We start from the raw sequence: 19,228 nt of genomic DNA, 5'->3' as shown, positions 1-19,228 counted from the left end.
TCCCTACATCTTATCACTGCTGTTATGGAACAAAGAGATATCAGCAAGCTGCAGATCTGTAAATGTTCTTTCATTCTTCCATGGTATCTCAGCTTTCCACTTTTCAATGAGCTCCTTGGAGTGCTGTCAGTTGCCGAAGAGCGTCAGAGTTGATGGAAAATGTCCTTCTCCAAAGGCACTCCGTATTCTGAAAACATCTTTTTACTGATTGTTTAACCAGTCCCATGCAGCTTATTTCTCTACCTGCCCACCACCTCCCATTCGTCCCCTGAATTTTGATTACTGGAACTGTGGTCTTCCAAAGTGATTCATTTACTGACAGCCTTCTAGTTTCCTCAGAGCGGTTTAAGGTGTCGGCTACTTCTTGTGATACCCAAGTGTGTAGAATAATGATATAAACCCTTGAAAGAAGATGAGGGACGCTTGCTCATTTCTGTCAGTGGTTTTGACTCATTTGATCTAGTTAGTGGAGAGCTGGCTGGAATGGAAAGTTCAGGGGGCTTCGAGGAGCAAGTTGGGCAGGAACATTAAGAAACACACAGTCAGCTTTTCTATGTTCATGGATCTATCTAATTTAATGTTTGAAGAGACCAGTGTGATCATCTAGTCTAACCTCCTGCATAGTAACGGCTGAAGAACATCATCCAATAATTTCTTCATCAAAGCATGCTGAAAGGCACTTTGTACAGGACTTTTGAGCAACCCCGGAATGACGTAATTTAGAATACGCTGCCGACGTGGACTGCCCTTCCTCAGGGAAGGATGCACCTGTAAAAAATCTCCCCATGCAAAACACGCACATTGAGACAGTCTACAATAGTCAGAAAGGCATAGTCCTGGCTTGCTCTTCTGAGAAGCAGAGGGGGAAATGAATGGCTGGAACAGCCCCAGCCTTCTTGAACACCAGAGTGGAGCCAGCGTGTGGAACCATATTCCTACAGTAAGGTCTTTCCCAGATCAGAGACCTGAGAAGGGAAGGAAGGCACAGTGACCTCTTCAGCCTTGTCACTTTCCTACTGTGCCAAAGTCAGATGAAGTGGAAAGATCTCCAGAGGCTCTAATTATTGCCTCAAGACTGAAAGTCTTGGACAGACCAAACCCCATGGACCTTACATGGTTTGCCTTGAGCTAAGTCAATAATGCACTTGAATGAGGCTGGCTTTGAAGACATGCAGTAGTGACTCTACAGTCTCGTTGTGGCTCCTTCTTTGAAAGCAAGAAGGCCCTTCAGTAAGGGAGACTGAATGTAGAATGGCCACCAAAAGACAGCAAATACTGTGAAGTAAGGATTGGGGCTGTTGTTAATTAAGATGAGATGACTGGTTCTAGTGTATAAACAGAAAGTCAGAAAATTCACTGGGAAGAAGTTGTTTTGCCTGAAAGATGTGTGGAGAACAAAATCAGAATTTGGAACAGACTGTGCTGTCTAAAGCATTTATTTTCCCAATTTGCCTTAAGAAAGTTAAATTACCTGGTTTCCTCAGATTTCCTCAAAATTAGATGCTTCAAAAATGTAAAGGTCAAAAATGACTTTCTGTTTTTCAGTTCAGCTAGTAAATTTTAAAAAAATACATCTTGTGTTGCTGTACATGTGGCTCAAAAGCCAGGGAATGTACAGAAGCTTCCAAAGTGCAGCAAGACCCACGGAACAATTTCCTTCTCATGTCATGTTGTGCGCTGTGGACAGCTTCCAGTTTCCACCCCTACTTGGCCTAGTGCCACAGACACTTGGCTGCTTGCATTCACTCTGGGTTTGCTACGCTATTCCTTCCTGTTATGCAAGAGGTTTGAAGAAATAAAAGTTGTTAAGTCTCCATGCAAAATACTAATGTGTAACACTGCCAAACTCTTTCAAGGGTGTAGGGTTCCTGCTCACAGCAAGGGGTTGGAAAGTAGATGTCAGTGGGTTTGCCTTCTGGGACCCTTTCAGAGGCCTCACATTCTCTTCCCCATCCATGCAGTGCTCCTTCTCCGGAGGAACTGTGTGTGTTTCTTCATGTCAGTGCATTGGTGGCATGGAGAAGTGACTTACACGTGCTGCACCCCATGCTGGCGAAAAAAGTTCTGTGGAGTCGTGCCCTTGAAAGGTACATTCGGAACAGGCAGGAAGTACACAAATAATCCACATCGCTGGCTGTATTTCCTATCCTTCGCCTTAACACCTTTGCCATGAAGGGCCTCAGAGTTCTCATCTTCAGTGCAGCTAGCATTTAGCTCACTGCATAGACTGCATGGGTAGGTGGCTGGATGGATGGTAGAGACGCCTCTTAGCTGTACTTACATGTCTGCGCACATAGTTTAAAGAGGATGAAATTATACAGAATACCAATACAGTTAGAGAGAAGAATTAAATAATTAGAATTAAATCACACATAAATGCATACAGATATTATTACTACATCACAAGCTGCAATACATTTAGTATTTAACTCTGATTAATTACTGGAATAGTTCATACAGGATAGAGAAAAACAATTATTAATAAAAACATAGTACTATTTAGTGACATCAGCTGCACATCTTGAAAAGTTTTCCAGAGGAAGAAAGGCATCATTTTACAGATGGGAAAGATGAATGCAGAAAGAGTGAGTTACATGGCCAAGATTCACTGGCAGGATTGGGAAGAGAACAGCTGTCTTCTAAATTTTGGTTAAGCATCTGAATCGCAGCCTTCTTCAAGTTCATGCTGCATTAGAGCACCTTTATTGTACAACCAGTGTTTGTGATTCAGGGCACTGTATCCTTTGTATCTGAGACAAGTCTCCTGTATCCCCTGGCCAGACACAGCCTGCAACCTCATTTCAGGCTGAGCTATGTACGTTTGGGGTCCTTTTGCTTTTTAGGCTACCACAACACTATGGTACACGTTAACGTTCGGCTTGCCAAAGCCTTGGAAAGATTTATTCTGCTGTAGTAAGGAGAAGTTTCCCTTCTCCTGCTGTGTAGTCTTTTCACCAACTGTTGCTACCTACCCAGAACTATTGTTATTGGTACCATAACCCTGGAATTTAATGTGGAGGATTTTGTCTAATCCTACAATGCCAGCGCTCTTCACAGCAACAGAAGATAAGCATTTCAAAGCACTGGAGGACTACAAGTGCTCAGGCTCATAATTAAATCATTCTTGCTTCAGCGGGAGGATTATATGGATGCAGGGACCCAAACATCTGCACTGGGCTGTTCCTAGCTCACAGCCTCATGAGAGAGTGTAAAAAGGCTTTAGGGGAGCAGAATACAGTCTCAACCTTCCCCCAGACCTTGCTTTGGAGTACAAGCCCCTGTCTCCCACAGACTCTTCTGCAAAGCCTGTTTGGATGCTTTTTAGTTCTTAATAAATAGCTTGTATCCCATGCAAAAAAGCTCTCCACTCTGATGAAGGAGCCAACCTTGGAGTAGAAATTCTTACAGAGTGTAGTATTTGCAATTGAATTGTCACAGACTGATTCAAACTGCCATGATCATATATTACGTTTGAAAGATTTCATTTAGCCAACAGATGCTGTTCTTATGGAACCATATGATACGTGCAGTGGTAGTGAAAACAGAGAAACAAAAAATCCACTTTAAAATATTTCTTTAATGTTTAGCTTTCTGCTCCTGTTAGGTAATGATTAATAGACACAGAGAGGGAAAAAACGAGCCTTTATTATTTTCATTTGAATGTTAAGAGGTGCTTTGTGAACAACCATAATTTCAGGGACTGCTTTGTCAGAAGCATTTCATGGATGGTAGTTTGTTGAGCTGATGAATTGTTTTAATTAGTCAGTAAAACACTATTTATGATGAAACATATGACACTCACAAAATTTGATCATTCTTAGTCACAGCAGCATGTGACTAACCTCTCCTACCAGTAACTGCCAGAAACACACTTTGAGATGACGTTTTATGAGGTTACTTCAAAAATTAACATATATGATGTTAAATTTACAGGTGTAAAGAAACCCATTTGGTCATGCCTGCGGTATTAAACTATAGCAATAAATAATTGTAAAGGAAAAGAAATAATTTCTATGAGACTAAATAACAGGACAAATGTCCATAGAGAGGTGCCACCTTGCAGAACCTCACTTTCTCTTGTGAGAATAATAGAGAAAATCTGATTTGTAGCAATAGTATTTCTCATCTTTCCCACCGATGGCTGGACAGAGCTCTTCACAGATTCACACAGTGGAAGGGATTGGAAGGGACCTCTAGAGATCATCTAGTCCAACCTCCTGCCAGAGCAAGATCCCCTAGAGCAGATCACACAGGAACAAGTCCAGGCAGCTTTGGAAAGTCTCCCGGGAGAGAGACTACACCACCTCTCACAACCTTGTGGTGCAGAGGCCCCCAGAGCATACTGAGCTCTCAAGGGAAGCCTGGCAACTCCCAGCTGCACCTGTGGGGTCCTTTTCTACCTCTCCCTCCAGAAAAGTTCTGCTGAGGTGACACTCACTGTTAAAACACAAACTGGAGCAGAGTAGAGCAGAGCAGAGCAGAGTACTTGTGCCACAGGACTCAGGTTTATCTTCACAACTTCCTTGGTTGCATCCCCCTATCCAGTGGAATTTCTCCCAGCCCTGAACATCTGTGACTGTATCGCAGCCAAGGAGCGTGGCACGTGCATGTCATGCAGTGGTGTGGCTTCATCCTGGTGTGGCTAACGTCAGTAACCCGAGTCACGTTGGTTTGAGAATGGAAAAGCCTAAGCTTCAAAGGTGTAAATTTAGCAGTGCTCTGGCAGTTCCCAGATGTTTGGAAGTGCTGCACCAGGCTGGTATTTAGCACCACATTCCCTGTTCAGTTCCTGACTTACACAGCTGCTTACGTTTGCCGTCCTTAACAGGTTTCAGGTTTGGTATGTTCTCAGTGGAACCCTTGCTGGCACTGCATTTAAAAAGTTCTCCTCCTGCTTACGGACTGTCTTTTTCTTCCCTGTCCGCATCTCATTAATGTTTGTCTGTCTTCACTAGTTGCCATCCACTCTCTGGAGAATGTAGCTGCAAAGCTGGCTGGGCTGGACTCTACTGCAATGAAACCTGTCCCCCTGGATACTACGGCGAAGGCTGCCAGCTGACCTGCCCTTGCCAGAACGGTGCAGACTGTGACAGCATCACAGGGAAGTGTACGTGTGCTCCAGGATACATGGTAAGTGAGGGCTGTGAATGATGGGGCGTCTTGTAGGGTACCCGCAAAAAATTAAAGAGGATTTTAAGCTGTTTTCAAATAATATTTACATAAAAGTGGCCAAATGCATGTGATTCTTTCCCATTCTCTTATAACTTCACATAATTCTCCTCTGAGCAGTGTCAACTTATTACTACTGGTTATCTACTTAACATCAGTATTGTAAGTTTATTTATGAGGATAAAGACATGGTTTCCCATTGTAGATTCTAAGTCAAGACATCACAAAAAAAGATGTCAGATTATTGTCTGCCGGGAAGAGCAGAAAAAGAATTCTCATGGCCTTTCAGCATGTGCCTTGTCAGTCACACTGTGATGTTAATAGATGAAGATCTTTTAAAATGTTACAAAAGATAGAGCAATTTATGTCTTTTCTGAGCATATATGGCAGGTGTCTTTTACCTGAGCACCAGAAAGACTTCAGACATTCTGAGGTAAACAAGCATTACATTTTATAGAGGAGATATAAAATGGCTGAGGAAATCAGCCAAGATGAAACAACAAAATTTCAGAATTAATGACTGCCAGAAAGTATTAGGAAGTGGACCCAGGTGCCCAGTCCTGCTAAGCTGGGCATAGTGGAACTTTTGCTACTAAGTTCCCTGGTCACCCATATATGAAGCACCTCCTTCCTTCAGGAGCACAGCATGGAAGAGATCTGCAGGCTGTGTTTAAGAAACAGTAATTCCTAAAGAAAAAAAATACTTTCAAGAGAGAATTCCACCACAACTTCATTAGCAGTTGTCCTGTTATTAATGTGCTTAATTTTACCTGACCTACCTCCACAAGCCTCTCTCTGTGCTTCCTGAACTACTATAATAATTATTAGGTATAATTCCTAAGTTTACTAGAAATCAAGCTTCAGATTCAAAGACATTCCAATTATTTTTAGAGCTTCCACTGATGTTTAGCAACCGACTGAAATGTCCAGCCTCCTAGGTGAGTTTCACCCTCCATTGTTTGAAGCTACAATTCAAAATGAGATCAATAAATACCTTCAAATTCTAGGGAACATGAAATGGTATCTTTGACCCTGCTGTAGCTCTTTTGATTTGCATTTATGAAACATAGTGGACATCGTACCAGGCGGCTTTAGGATTGTCCTTCTATCAGTTTTTTGGGTTTTCTAGAAAGAAACATTGTGGTATCCTGCAGGGTCATATGCTGCTGTTATCTACAGGGGAAGGCTGCCCGGCTGTGTGACAAGATCCATGGTGTGGGAGTCCTGTAGGAGACCAGTGGGATGCTAGCCACTTTTTAGCCTCCCTCCGCTTTAAATCCACACCTGGCCTCTCATTTCCAGAACGGGGGAATTGGAGTTGTGGCTTAAAGGCAGTTTTGTTCTCTGGTTCATGTCAACAGTTGAGCCTGGAATTTGGAGCTTCCATCTAGTTCCCGGAGGTTCTCACAATGCCAGGTATAAACAGAGTTGTTTAGGCATGAGAGCAGGACTGTCAGAAGTGTCTGTGCAAGGTAGTATTTAGATATGTAAAAAAAGGAAGAAGAGAGTTTTTATTCCCCATTCACACTAACAGAAACCAAGAAATTATCTTCTCTATGCAGTGGTGATACACAAGTGTTAATATACAACAGAGGAACGAATGAAGGAAAACAGCGTGTTATAAAAAATGCCAAATGAAAAGATACCAAAATCCTCTTTCTTATCAGGAATGATGTTCAAGTTTGCAGCAAAGAAATATTTTGGGACCCTGTACTGTACACATTTTTTAAAAAGCATAGTTTGTCCCATATATATTGCTCCAAGACAGTATTATTGCAGGCGTGAAGCCTGGGAAGTTCCTATTGCATAGCTTCAAAATAATATTTAATCTCATAATAAAGAGCTTTCTTGCATTGACATTTAAACAGCTTGGTTATTGAGGATAGCTCTATAATCACTGAAGCATATTTAGGCATTAGTATCATTGCTCTCTCATAATATACTATAATCTCTGGCAATTAGTCCATGAGGGGAAGTAAAGCCTTGAAATTGCTAATTTATTGCCTCTGAAGCATATTTGTCATTCGTATGCGTGCCAGATGACTTGAGTTGCAACGGTTCATTCAAATGCTAGGGAACATAGGCTGTAAAGAAAACTTGACGGGAACCTTTGCTTCCTACCCCGGACGGGCGGTGTCCTGCCGAGCCGCTCCTGCTGTACGCTCCATCGTCTGGGCAGCGAGAAGGTGCCAGCGCTGCCTCACCATGCAGCCTGCAGGTCATAGGAAAGAAGCCGTGGGGCCAGAACCCTCTCAAGGCTTGCAGTGGCCTATCGCAATGACATGCTCAAGACCAGACTTTGCCTTCAAACACGCCTGCCTCTTGCTGAGGCAGCGGGGAGTTTTGCCTGCGGGTAGAATTTTGCCCTTGGATTCGGCTAGCCTGCAAGCGTGTGGCGCGACTCTTCATGAATGCAGGATGTCTCTTTTGGCAGCGCTGACAATAGAGTGATGCTAATACAGAACTGGGCAGAGCTAATTATTCAGAAAAGCCTGACATGAATCCCTCTTGCTTTTTCTGGCGTGGGGCTTGGCTGATGCAGCCACGGGATGAGGAATTTTGCCCTATGATTGGAAAGATGAAAATGGGATCAACATCTTACATTTTACAGAAACGTTTGATCTACACACGATCTCATATAGCAGAGCAGGCTAAAGGGTTTCTAAGGGGAGAAGGAAGAGGATATAATGGGACATGAGATATAACTGCAAAATCTAACCACAAAGGCAGAGAGGGTGGACCCATAGGACTTTTGGGTTATGGATGCCTAGAAAACGTAGTGACCAAGAAATGACAGTCTTTTCCTGACAAAGCACTCCTCCAGCCCACTTCTTTTGCACAGATGGCTTGTTTTTTAACTGTGCCCTGCCTCGGCTGTGTCAGGGCAGCTGGGCTGGGTTTCAGAATGAATCATCTGCAATCGCAGCCAAGACAGGGACATTTTGTTGGGATGCAGAACAAGCCATTAAAAACACAAAGCATCTGGTCACCTTTATTAAATGTATTAAGTGGAAAGGCAGCCATCCCATAGGTTGACATGTAGGTGAGCAGAGTACTTCATTTTTTGGAAGTTAAGCATATTCAAGTTGTAAAATAAAAATGTACGTTGCAGCTCAAAAAATAATACATTATTTATTAGCTTGACATTTCCAAAAAATCAAATGCCAAAGCTAGATATTGGTGAGCTTGCAGTTTTGGGTAGAATTTCAAAACATTTTATGTCGCCTTTTATTGGTGAATATTTTGGGTCAGTCTCAACAACCAGATTTGCACATATCTAGCTCTGAAAACAAATTCCACTGTTTCAAAGATGTTATCGGCTCCTGACACAGGTTGTTTGTGTGAGGTTCTGATAGCACTGTGCTCATACTAGGGGATTGCACTGTTTTAACCGTACGGGTGTCTAAACCACAGTGCACACGCTGTGTGTGGGTTTGACTGAGGAGGTAGCTGAGGAACCTGAGTGATGCACAATTATACCCAAAACAGCCCAGTTCTTGGAGGCAGCGTACAGGACAATAAAAATAGAATATTAAGGATGGAGGAGACACAACAAATTCTTCTCCAGAATCACAGGGTAAGCCAATCGCCAATACGGCAATTCCCTGAAACTGGTATTTTTAACATGTTTGATGATTGCCTCTCAGTACTCGTGATGAATTGCCCACAATGCTTTTCTGAAGAATGGTTTTGGAAAGCCGTTCTGCTGCCGTCTGATTTGTGGCAAGAAGGAATCTGATAAACACACAGGGAGTAGACAAAGATTAGCCTTAAAAAGTATACAGGGAGATTCTTGACTGGTAGAAATTGGATCTTACTCCCACATGCAAATAGTTGCTCCTTGCAATAAATTACTTGGATGCAATTATGGGGGTGGTGAGAGGGTTTATACTAACTTGTGCCTCCCTCTCCTTTCAAATTCTGCTTTAAGATGCTCTCTTACAAGCACACTGAAGTCAGTTGTGCAGTATGGATGTAAAAGAAATCAGGATTTGCCCTGTCCTCTCTCCTTTTGTTTTTGGTTCATTGAATTTTATTCCTGTAATTCAATAAATGTGGTGAAGAAGGCCAGAGGATATGAATTAAATATGACAGGAGACCACAGGAATCCTGACCTTCTGTCTCACAAGAAAATCTTGAAACCAACCCCCAGCACGTACCTATCAGCGTTCTGGCTACAGAAATCATTATAAATGCTACTGAAATCCAACTACATTCGCCTTCTCCATTGCACAGCTAATTGCAACTTTCCTGAAAACACTGGCTATCTAGAGACCGCATCCTGTGATATGCCTTTGTTTCTTTATGGATGCTTTGTTTTCTTCCTTTGAAAAATGGATTTAACTTCAGATGCTTTCATCCTGTCTGTTGTGGCAAGGAGATATGTAGTTAAAACATTTCTCAACCCAAGACACTCTGAGAAAACTTTTAACACTTATCTGTGGAATGTGCGGTCAGCTTTTACTTCGGCGGGCACTTAGGTCTATATTTCACATCTAGATGACAGAACTTATATTACTTTAAAGAGTTCATCTATTTATGCTGCAATTTTTTGAAGACCTGTCTGCTTTTATTGAACTCTGCATGCTGGCAAGCAAAGCTAGCACTTCATCACCAGAATGAAAGAATTCATTTTGACATTTTTCTATTCCTTGACTATATTGGTAGATCTCATGCAAGCCAATCACAGCACAGGAAAGTATGGAAACTGTATCATTGATGACCTCTTACTATCAGATTTTTGAGCTTTTGGGTTGTCACTTGAATTCTCCAAGACCTTCCAAGACATACCCCAGTGCTGTGCATCTGTAGCCATTTGCATCTTCTGTTGACATTGCATCAAAATTGCAGTCTGAAAACAAAACAAAATCATGCCTTTGAAGTAGATCCTTATACAAGTGTTTATGTGTATATATATCCAGCCGAGCTCAGTGGGAATCTGTGCACTTAAGGACTGGAACACAGGCTTAATCTGGGCCTGTAAATCCATAATTTTGTCTGGCGTACCAGAGTTCCTCCACATAATGCTTTCTCTGCCACAGGGGTACAAATTGCTTCCAACGTTTACATGTACATGCCTGCACATCAGAGTAAAGTTCAGCCCCCGTAACACACCGTAAACAATAGCTCAAGCACTTAGTAAAAATAAATGCATATTATAGTGCTATAAACCTATTCAAATTGGTAGCAAATGTATAACAAACTTTGTGACGGATAATCTCTCCATCAGTACAAACACCCACACACAGGCTCAGGCCAGTTGTGGTCTGCCCCATACCTACCCTGCGAGTAAAATGACCAATTTACACTTCTATTAGAAAGCAGGAGGACCATAATTTTCTGTTACCTGTAGAGGTTATGAGGAACTTAGAGGTCCAGCCTGTTGAGTATTCCAGCCATGACTGGCCTCCTTCTGGCACATAAAATATCTCTTGTTCCCTGAAGAAAATGTACAGGAGAGAAAAAAAAAAAAATCTTTCCCTCTATATTAAAAAAAAAAATTGAAGCCTGCTCTCCTGTCCTACACCTTTAAAATTCTCTCTGTTGTCTACAAAAAAATAAAGTAAATAGAAAGGGGCACGTTATCTTATCTTCAATTGAATTTTCCCTGTAGGGCCGAAATCCCAGGTAGATCTGGAGGAATTTGAAGAATCGTTGCCTGTAGGTGTTTTCTAAACACTCAAGGTTGATAAATACAAATTTATCAGACTACTCCCTCTCTTCTACATATTTGCTTTCATCTTTATTCTAAATGTATCAACCTCCACCACTTAGAAGGAAGCAGGAAAAAATGAATGAGACTTCTTTGTCTTATAAGCCCCTGGCTCAGTAGTAAAGTTATTTTACAAATTTCACAAAATTCTCAATATAAAAAGTGAACCTAAGGTGGGAGATAGTGGATCTGTTTTGGGGGTTTTAACTCATTTAAATGATCCGTTTCTCTTTGAGATAACTCCAAAAGTACTTCAGTGGAAGCTCATCTCAGAGCAACAGGGCACCTCATCAAAAGGTTTAAAAAGAAAAGACGAGGGGAAAAAATCTTCAATAGAGCCTGTGTCCTTTTATCCTTGATTTACCGAGCCTATCAGTTGCCCCCCTTTGTTAAGAGCTCTTTTCATTTGTAGGTATAAAATAGATTCAACCATTCTATCAAGACGTTCTTGTTACCAACCACCAGTATAAATTTTACGTACTGGAGGTGGGGAGAAGGTTTTCTGGCACAGCAGTTGTCCAATTAACTGGAGTATTACAGGCAACAGAAATAGTTCGCCCAGTCTCATTTCATGAATTACCTGGATGCACAAGGAATATGCATTTTCTTCTCACTGGTTTCCTATCTGTATTCCTAATCCGGTGTCTCAAACCGTTGTGAATGGCTCGTGGGAGTGGCAGTGGGTACACATCCATACTGTGCAGGTGGGTCTGAGCGTAGGCTGTAGCTGGCAGTGAGTGAATTATTAATTAATAATAAAAGTAAAAGTTGTCCTGTGAGTAGTGGAGCTAAAAGAGCCTTGTTTTCCATAGATTTCTCTCCTTAGCCCCCTTGCCTTTCCTACCCTGCTGTGGTAACCCTGTCTCTCTGTCAGGTCTCCTATGACACTTTAACTAGCAAAGGACACTCAGATGGGCCCATGGACCTCAAGTTCACATAACCCCCTCCCTGCATAACCTGGGAGTACCACGCATAAAGTCATGATGTGGAAGAAATTGATTCCTGTGCTCGCAGCCTTTGGGTTTCTGCCTTTGTTTCTCCTCAATTATTGAGAAGTTCTTAGTAGACTTCATTTTAAGATGCTCAGGAATATCCCTCTGCAGCCAAGACCAATTCCCCAGTTCCCCTTGAAGTAAAGAGACATAGACAATTGGAAAGGCAAAACCAACCCAGGAGGACCACCACTGGTGATCCAAGCAGCAGTGCAAGAGGGAAAGTCCCTGCTTGGGTACAAAGAGAGTAGTGGGATGCAGCTGAACCAGAAGAAAACTACCTCTGAATTGCATCTCGATATCCCTTTTCACTGATGACCTCTAAATTTCGTTACCCACTTCTCGGTGCTTGCAAAAGTGCGTATTTATGTGTGTGAAATGGCTGTACTCGGGGTTTTTTTGTAGGCCACTGGGACTAGTAACAGACTATAAAGTTTTGCATCCCTAGGCTACTAGGTCTAAACCAGGCCAGGTCAGTACAGATTGGAAATTATCTTCTCTTGGCTGTGCAGTGGCCTGCATGAAATGACTTTGGTCTCAGTCCAGCTCCCTGTGGATCAGTATGTGCATCACAACCCCCATTTCTATCAGCAGCGACTGGCAAATTTGCTGGCAGACTGAGCCAGTTTACCATTTTACCTTCACAAACCATTGCTTCAGGGCAAGCTTGGTGGCATGGCTGTGTGATCCATTTCAAAGCCTCTGTAGGACTTTTTCTGGGGACAAACAGCACGGGTACTCAGAGCTTTTGGAACCGCACCTCTCGTAAGCATGGCAAGGCACCCAGATTGTACTGTGCCCTGCTTAAATGGCAGGTGCCTCTCTGAAAAGTCGATCCTCCTCTGAGATGGCCCTGCCACACATAGGCTAGGAAACAATGAACGTCACCTCAGTGCAGAGGGACGGGATGGGAGCTAAAACCAGCATTTCAGTAATAACTGACAAACAGATTCTTTGGGCTCTGGTGTATTACAGGAGAAGATATCCGACATTCCTACCCCAACGGGGAAGGTCATTATGGGGAGGCCACCCGTGTATTCCCAGGCTTTCAGACTAGCCGCTCCCCTATTGATTCTTCTGTCGGTGAACCAGGTGCTTGCTGCCTGTTAGGCTTGGTGGTGTTCCCCCCAGAGCTCGTATTGACCAATTAGACATTTCTGCTGGCATATCGGCAGCCACAGCGTTTGGGAGCCTGTGTTTTCCCAAACCCTGACAGTGTTCCTGTCAGTGCCTGCCTGCATGAGCCATAATGGAGGGTCTTCCCTCACCTCGGGGCGTCTATTGTATGCTTTTGAGCAGGGGAACTATTGTACCAGAGTATTTAACAAGGTCAGTGGATGCACAAGGCACGGTGGGTCTCCCACAGTTGGGGAAGCTGCATCTCTTTCTTTGAATTCAATGGAATTTTTCAGACCCTTTTATGAGCTACTGATTCATTTTGTTTGCTCGGTCTCTTATCAATGTACAAGCTCCAGAAATTGTCTGTGACAGCTCAAATTCTACTTTGTGAGCCCAAGTTTACCTGAACACAACTGCTGGCTTCGGTAGGATTATCTCAGATATACAAGAGTTTGTCTCAGTGACTCTCTCTACTAATGAGAACTTATTCAGTCACACACAGTGTCTATAATTTGATAAGAACTGTGAGACAGTCCCAGGTCTCCTCCTCTTTCTTTCTTATATTTACTTTCACTTCTGGGCTCTGCTGCAGTTTTATTTACCTGAATAACTCCGAAGTTTTTATAAGTGGGTCCAAAGGAACCAACTTCATAAAGAAAGCCTGGATGCCTCTGCCTTTGTTGTTAGTTGACATTTTTCCTGTATTTTATCTTTAATTGGCAATGTGACTATATCATATTGCATTTCCGTTCCTGTAGCCTCATTCAGAACCAGTTGAGCTCAATATTCTGTTCAGACTGTGTTATTTCATCTGAATTTTGCAGAGGAATAAACTGCTTACCAATAGCAGTGTCTCTTTTCATCTATTAAGCTTCTAAATGTATGTATCTTTAGCCACACTATCTGTGGATCTATGCATAAAAGTGTTGGTAGTGACTCTCCTGGTAGTTCAAATTGCAAACTGACTTCATTAAAACCACCTAAGTGCAGGATTTAAGTCACAAGTTAGTTTTTCAGTTTGTTTTCTGCCTAACTATACTGTTGAAGGAAAAGACCTTATCCTTTACAATCAGATGTGTGTAAACAGAAAATCCTGGTGTGTTTTCTTAGCCCAAAAAGCAACTGAAATTTTACCAGATCTTGAACTCTTTTGCTGTAGGTTTTTGGATTTAGGAATATCCATGGAAGTCTGAAGGGGGTATCCTTTTATCCAGTTTAGATTTGAGACTATGCTTGGACATTATCCTTAATTGTATAGTACAGCTGTAGAATAGTTCTAAAAGAAAGTTTGCAAATAAAGCAAAGCCATCAGGATTGTCAAATATAAAGATAGCAGCAAACCTGGGGAGAGGTTTCATGTTACTGAATGACTAAGTTGAAATTCAGTGTTCAAAAATGCAGAGTAATGGACAATGGGAAAATAATGTTAAGTAAATACACTAAAGGTGAGTTCTAATTCAATTCCTACCATTCTGGGAAAGAGATCAGGCATTCACCATGGGTGGTTTTCTGAAAAACCCAAACGAGTGCTCGGCACCAGTCAAAAACCAAATGAATCCAGAGCACCAGGAAGAATAGTTAGAGTGATCAGGAAGAGAACAAAACAGGGTGGAAAAACCATTTCTGTGGTATTGTGTAAACCCATAATACATTTAAATCTCAAATTACTGTGTAGAGTTTGGCTGATTCCTGCTTACAGAGAATATAATGGAAGTAGCAAATGGTGACAAAGATCATCTTTTATACGGAATAGCTTCTATACAGAGAGTGACTCGATAAGGTAGAACTCGGCTCCGAAAACAGATGGCTGAGGAGGGATACGATAGACATCTATGGAGCTGTGGTTGGTGCATAGAACATGAAGAAGGAAAGGTTATTTACTATTTCTAATAACACAAGAACAAGGGGCAACCAATTAAATGATTGCGCAGCAGGTTTAAAGACAAAGATAGTGCTTTTCAGAGAATGCGTAATTAAATTGTGAAATGGCTCCCATAAAATGAGAATGAGAGAGTGGGAGGATTTTGCTTAGAAAAGGGGTCACCTAGGGTAGATATCTGAGCGGTCTCTTACACCACGGGGGAAGGGGAAGAAGGACTGCATGTTTGCTGTTTATCACCATGTAAGAAGTTTCCCAATTAAAAACTAGCCAGTGGATTTGGAGCAAACAAATAAAGATATTTTTTTCTCCTTTGTATTTATAATTAAACTGTGGATCTTCTTGCCAGAGGATGTCATAGAGGCTGAAAGTATAAATGATACCTTTTATTTCCTATTCTTGCAATGTCCTTTCTGCAGCAGTACAGACTTGTCAGCCAGACCCCAGATTTACTATTGCAAAAAGTCAGGAGGCCGCAATTGTTCTGCAAGGTAGATCTTGGACTGTGCCATCAGGCTATGTGGACAGAGTAGAAACCATCTCTAATTTCCAGACAAAGATACTCCCATAAAACAGCTGGTGCAGAGTTGTCACAGCCAGCTCTGAATTCTCACTGAAGTACACTGTACTGCACTGAAATGCTTCTCCGTATTTCCAAATTGCTTGGGCTTCTGTTAGCCACTGCTCTGTTCCGCCCGAATCTGGGAAAGAAAATGATGGAACTGCACACTCTGTATTAAAATCTTTCCTTTACCATAGTGATAACTCCAGTTCAGATGCCACCATTTGAAAAAGCAGAAGAAAACAGCATTTTTTTGTCTTTACCAGGTGTATTCAGAGGCTGTGATTTAGTATTTTGACGTACTTAGCTAGCTGCTGTCCCACAGTTTGGACACAAGTAGCTTGTTGAGTACATCCTGAAGAGTACATGTACCAAGTGTATACTTCTCAGGTGTGTGAATAGTTTCCTCTAACAGGAAATAACACACATTACACCTGGGCCATTTTACCTCTTGGCACATTTAATTGTGATATGGCCATGGGTTTTGGAGCATTTTAGAACAGCAGCTGATCAAAGTTCATTATAGTAACAGCAACAAGTCCCACAGATGTTTGACTCTTTATAGCTTCCCCAGAGTTATGTATTAAATACGCTGAGAGTTTGCTGCCTGAATAAACCTGAAGTGGCCCTATTCCAGATGTGAATCGCTCTAACTAAACAGAGGACTTGGTTAGCCAGCTGGCCCATCATGTGTATCAGTAATCGTCCTCATATAGACAAGACCGACCTGCCCTGGTTAGTATCTTCCCATTAACTAAAACTAAACCTGCGTATTATAGATGTTTTCATTTCCACCGGGAATATCTGCTCCATAAACAATCTCCCCAGCTCCCCTGTGAACAGAATTAGGAGATTGGGTTTGCGTCTTGCCCTTACGGCGCCAACCGCTCGGGGCTGGCCGAGTGCTGCACACCCACCTGATGTAGCTGAACGTGGACCTCCGTCGTGGTTGTTGAACCGTGCTTGGCTGTTTGCTCGTACCCCATCACAGCCTGCCTGGGGGAGGCTGTCCTCTCGGGTACGATGCGCCGTCTCACCGGATGAAATGTCCCGAAAAAATGAGGTAGGAGTTGTTTTACCCACTCTAAATCCAATCTCCTATTTTTGGAGAGGTCCCTCCTGCATAAATGTGTTTTGTGATATTTTATTAGGTGAAAAGTGCTGACTGTATAAAAAAAATCTTGTTCAGAGGTTGATGATCATCTTTTTTACTCTCCACACTACTTTCCTTGTGAATACATTTAATTATATGATGCTGTATTCATTGCCTCGCTGACACTAAAGTGCTCCGCAGTTAAGGCCTAAGTACTAGACCAGGCAGATATTCAAGTGTTGTAAAGTCAGTCTAGATTTTTTTGCCAGCAACTGTACTACTCTGATTTACGGGAAGCGGGGGGAGGGTGCTATCTCTTGCCTGCTCTCTTTATTGAATTCTCTTTCTTTTTTTTAATGCCCATATTTAGGTGGCTTGAACTGTAGGAATGGATTTTTTTTTAATTGCAGATAACTGACTGATATTTGGCGTATTTTTAGTGCAAACTAGAAAACTATTCCCTGGTGGTGAGGGGATTATAGTGCTCACTGACAGAAATCCAACTCAGGTTTGCTGAGCTTTAGTATGCAAAATCCAATTTTTTTAATGAAAGATTTATTTGTGTTTGTTTTCACTTGATTTCATGGAGGCAAAAAACCCTCACAAAGCTAGAATTTGCTGCCTTTATTGTTAGAGAGTACTGCTCCACTTCATCATCAGTTTCAGTGTGCCAGAGCATCATCCCTTTTGGATGTATGAAGCATGTTGGTGCCAAGGTGCTGGAGGACAGGAGAGCGGTGATACCCTGCGCACCCTCTGCTTCAGAAGATGAGCCCTGTCTTGCATACACAGTGCCTGTGGTTTGCCTGTGTGGGTTTGCTGTACGCAGATCCTGTGGTGTGTGGACATGGAAAAACCCTCTCTGTGCCTGGAATGAGGGCGGCCAGGGCAGCTCTGCTCCCACCAGTGCAGCCGGCGCAGCTCGCCTCCGCTGCCTCCTGCCCATGAGTTACTGGGACAGGGCCATATGCAGACACGGACCTCAGGGCCAAGCCCTAGCTTCCCAGCTTAAATGGATCTGGAGCCAATGTGCAATGCCTGGCTCCTTACATGCACTGATCATAGAATCACAGAACTGTAGCATCTTATAGGTTGGGAAAGATCTTTAAAATCATCAAATCCAACTGTTAACACAGCACTGCCAAGCCCACCACTAACCCGTGTCCCTAAGCACCTCATCCAAGAGTCTCTTAAACCCCTCCAGAGATGGTGACTCCCCCTCCTCCCTGGGCAGCCCCTTCCAATCCCTGACAGACCTTTCCATGAAGACATTTTACCTAATATCCAACCTGAACCTCCCCTGGTGCAACTTGAGGCTGTTTCCTCTTGTCCCATCGCTTGTCACTTGGGAGAAGAGACCAACCCCCCCTCTCTGCACCCTCCTTTCAGGGAGTTGTAGAAAGCAATAAGGGCGCCCCTGAGCCTTCTGTTCTCCAGGCTGAACACCCCCAGCTCCCTCAGCCGCTCCTCACAGGAATTGGGCTCCAGACCCTTCCCCAGCTCCGTTCCCTTCTCCAGACGTGCTGCAGCACCTCAATGTCTTTATTGAAGTGCGTGGCCCAGTTCTAGCCCCAGGATTCAAGGTGCGGGCTCACCAGTGCCCAGCACAGGGGGACAATCCCTGCCCTGGTCCTACTGGCCACACTGTCCCTGATACAGAACCTTGCATCCCGCCCAGTAAATCCCTTACCCTTGGGATTTGCTGTGCTGAAAACCATGAGCTCCGTACAGTTAGTTCCAGCTTTACACGTGCATACATGGTGTCCATGCTGAAAAGCTGTACTCATTCCTCAATCTTGAATTATTCTCCAGGTATCCAGATCCTAACCAAAGGCTTTCCTAAGCCGTGGCCAAAGGCTTCCCAGATGCATGGTCAGCATGGCAGGGAAGGTCCCATCTGGGAAGATGGATGGATAATTGCTCTGAAGTCCCTACAGCCCTGGGACCATAGGATGTGTATTCCTGGTTTTGAAACAAAAATAACCCAAGTACATGTTGAAGTATCTCGAATCAGTTGTGACACTGTGCAGTGGGAAACAGAAAACCCGGATGGGGCAATGAGTGGATCTGGGGACCAACAGTCCCAAAAGCAGAATCTGGCCCAGGTTCTTCTGTGCCCCTCCTGAGGCAGCAACATGTGTTATGCCAGTAGCAGCCTGTAACAGGCCACAGCAAATATATTTGGGGTTATAAAATAGGAATCCCTGAAGTTCAGCCAGATTTTGTACAAACAACTTGGAAAATAACAAACCACAGTTACTTTGGGGTAACTTTTACTTCCCCCCACATGTCAGTGCTCCCAGCTTTTGCATAACAATGGCTTTGGCTATAACCAGTAAAATGAAATTAAATAGTATTTAATGAAGTACAGTAAGTACTTTAAAATAGCATTATTTATAATAAATTTACTTACTACCCTCTTTATAACAAAGTCCCCATTTTGTTTGTGTATGTGTTTTGCTGAATCCTTGTGATCAAACACCAAATTTAAGAATTATCAGGCTGACTAATTTTGAACTTGGCATTTACTATGAAATTTACTGTATGAATTAGCATATTAGCACAAATTCAGAGGTGAAATAAAATGCTGACATCCATTTGTAAATGTTTGTAAATCCTTGGAAGATTATAGGAGGCAAAGCGGTACATTCTTCCCACTCCCAAGGTAGCTGTGCTGGGTCCGTATGGCATGTCCAAGTCT

At 42.8% G+C, this 19,228-nt stretch overlaps 1 protein-coding gene across 1 annotated transcript in view; it reads left to right on the top strand.

Moving 5' to 3' along the window:
• The window catches only part of MEGF11 (multiple EGF-like-domains 11), a 206,854-nt gene that overhangs the window by 122,936 nt on the left and 64,690 nt on the right, over positions 1–19,228 (top strand). Inside the window, exon 10 of the mRNA XM_010158263.1 lies at positions 4,956–5,130. Within this exon, the coding sequence (XP_010156565.1) occupies positions 4,956–5,130 (175 nt within the window). The remainder of the gene's footprint in view (positions 1–4,955; positions 5,131–19,228) is intronic.

The sequence above is a fragment of the Eurypyga helias genome, unplaced genomic scaffold (assembly GCF_000690775.1).
Source record: "Eurypyga helias isolate BGI_N326 unplaced genomic scaffold, ASM69077v1 scaffold4039, whole genome shotgun sequence".
Classification (NCBI taxonomy): domain Eukaryota; kingdom Metazoa; phylum Chordata; class Aves; order Eurypygiformes; family Eurypygidae; genus Eurypyga; species Eurypyga helias.
Note: the sequence above shows the minus strand (reverse complement) of the source record. Positions and strands in the feature narration are given on the sequence as shown.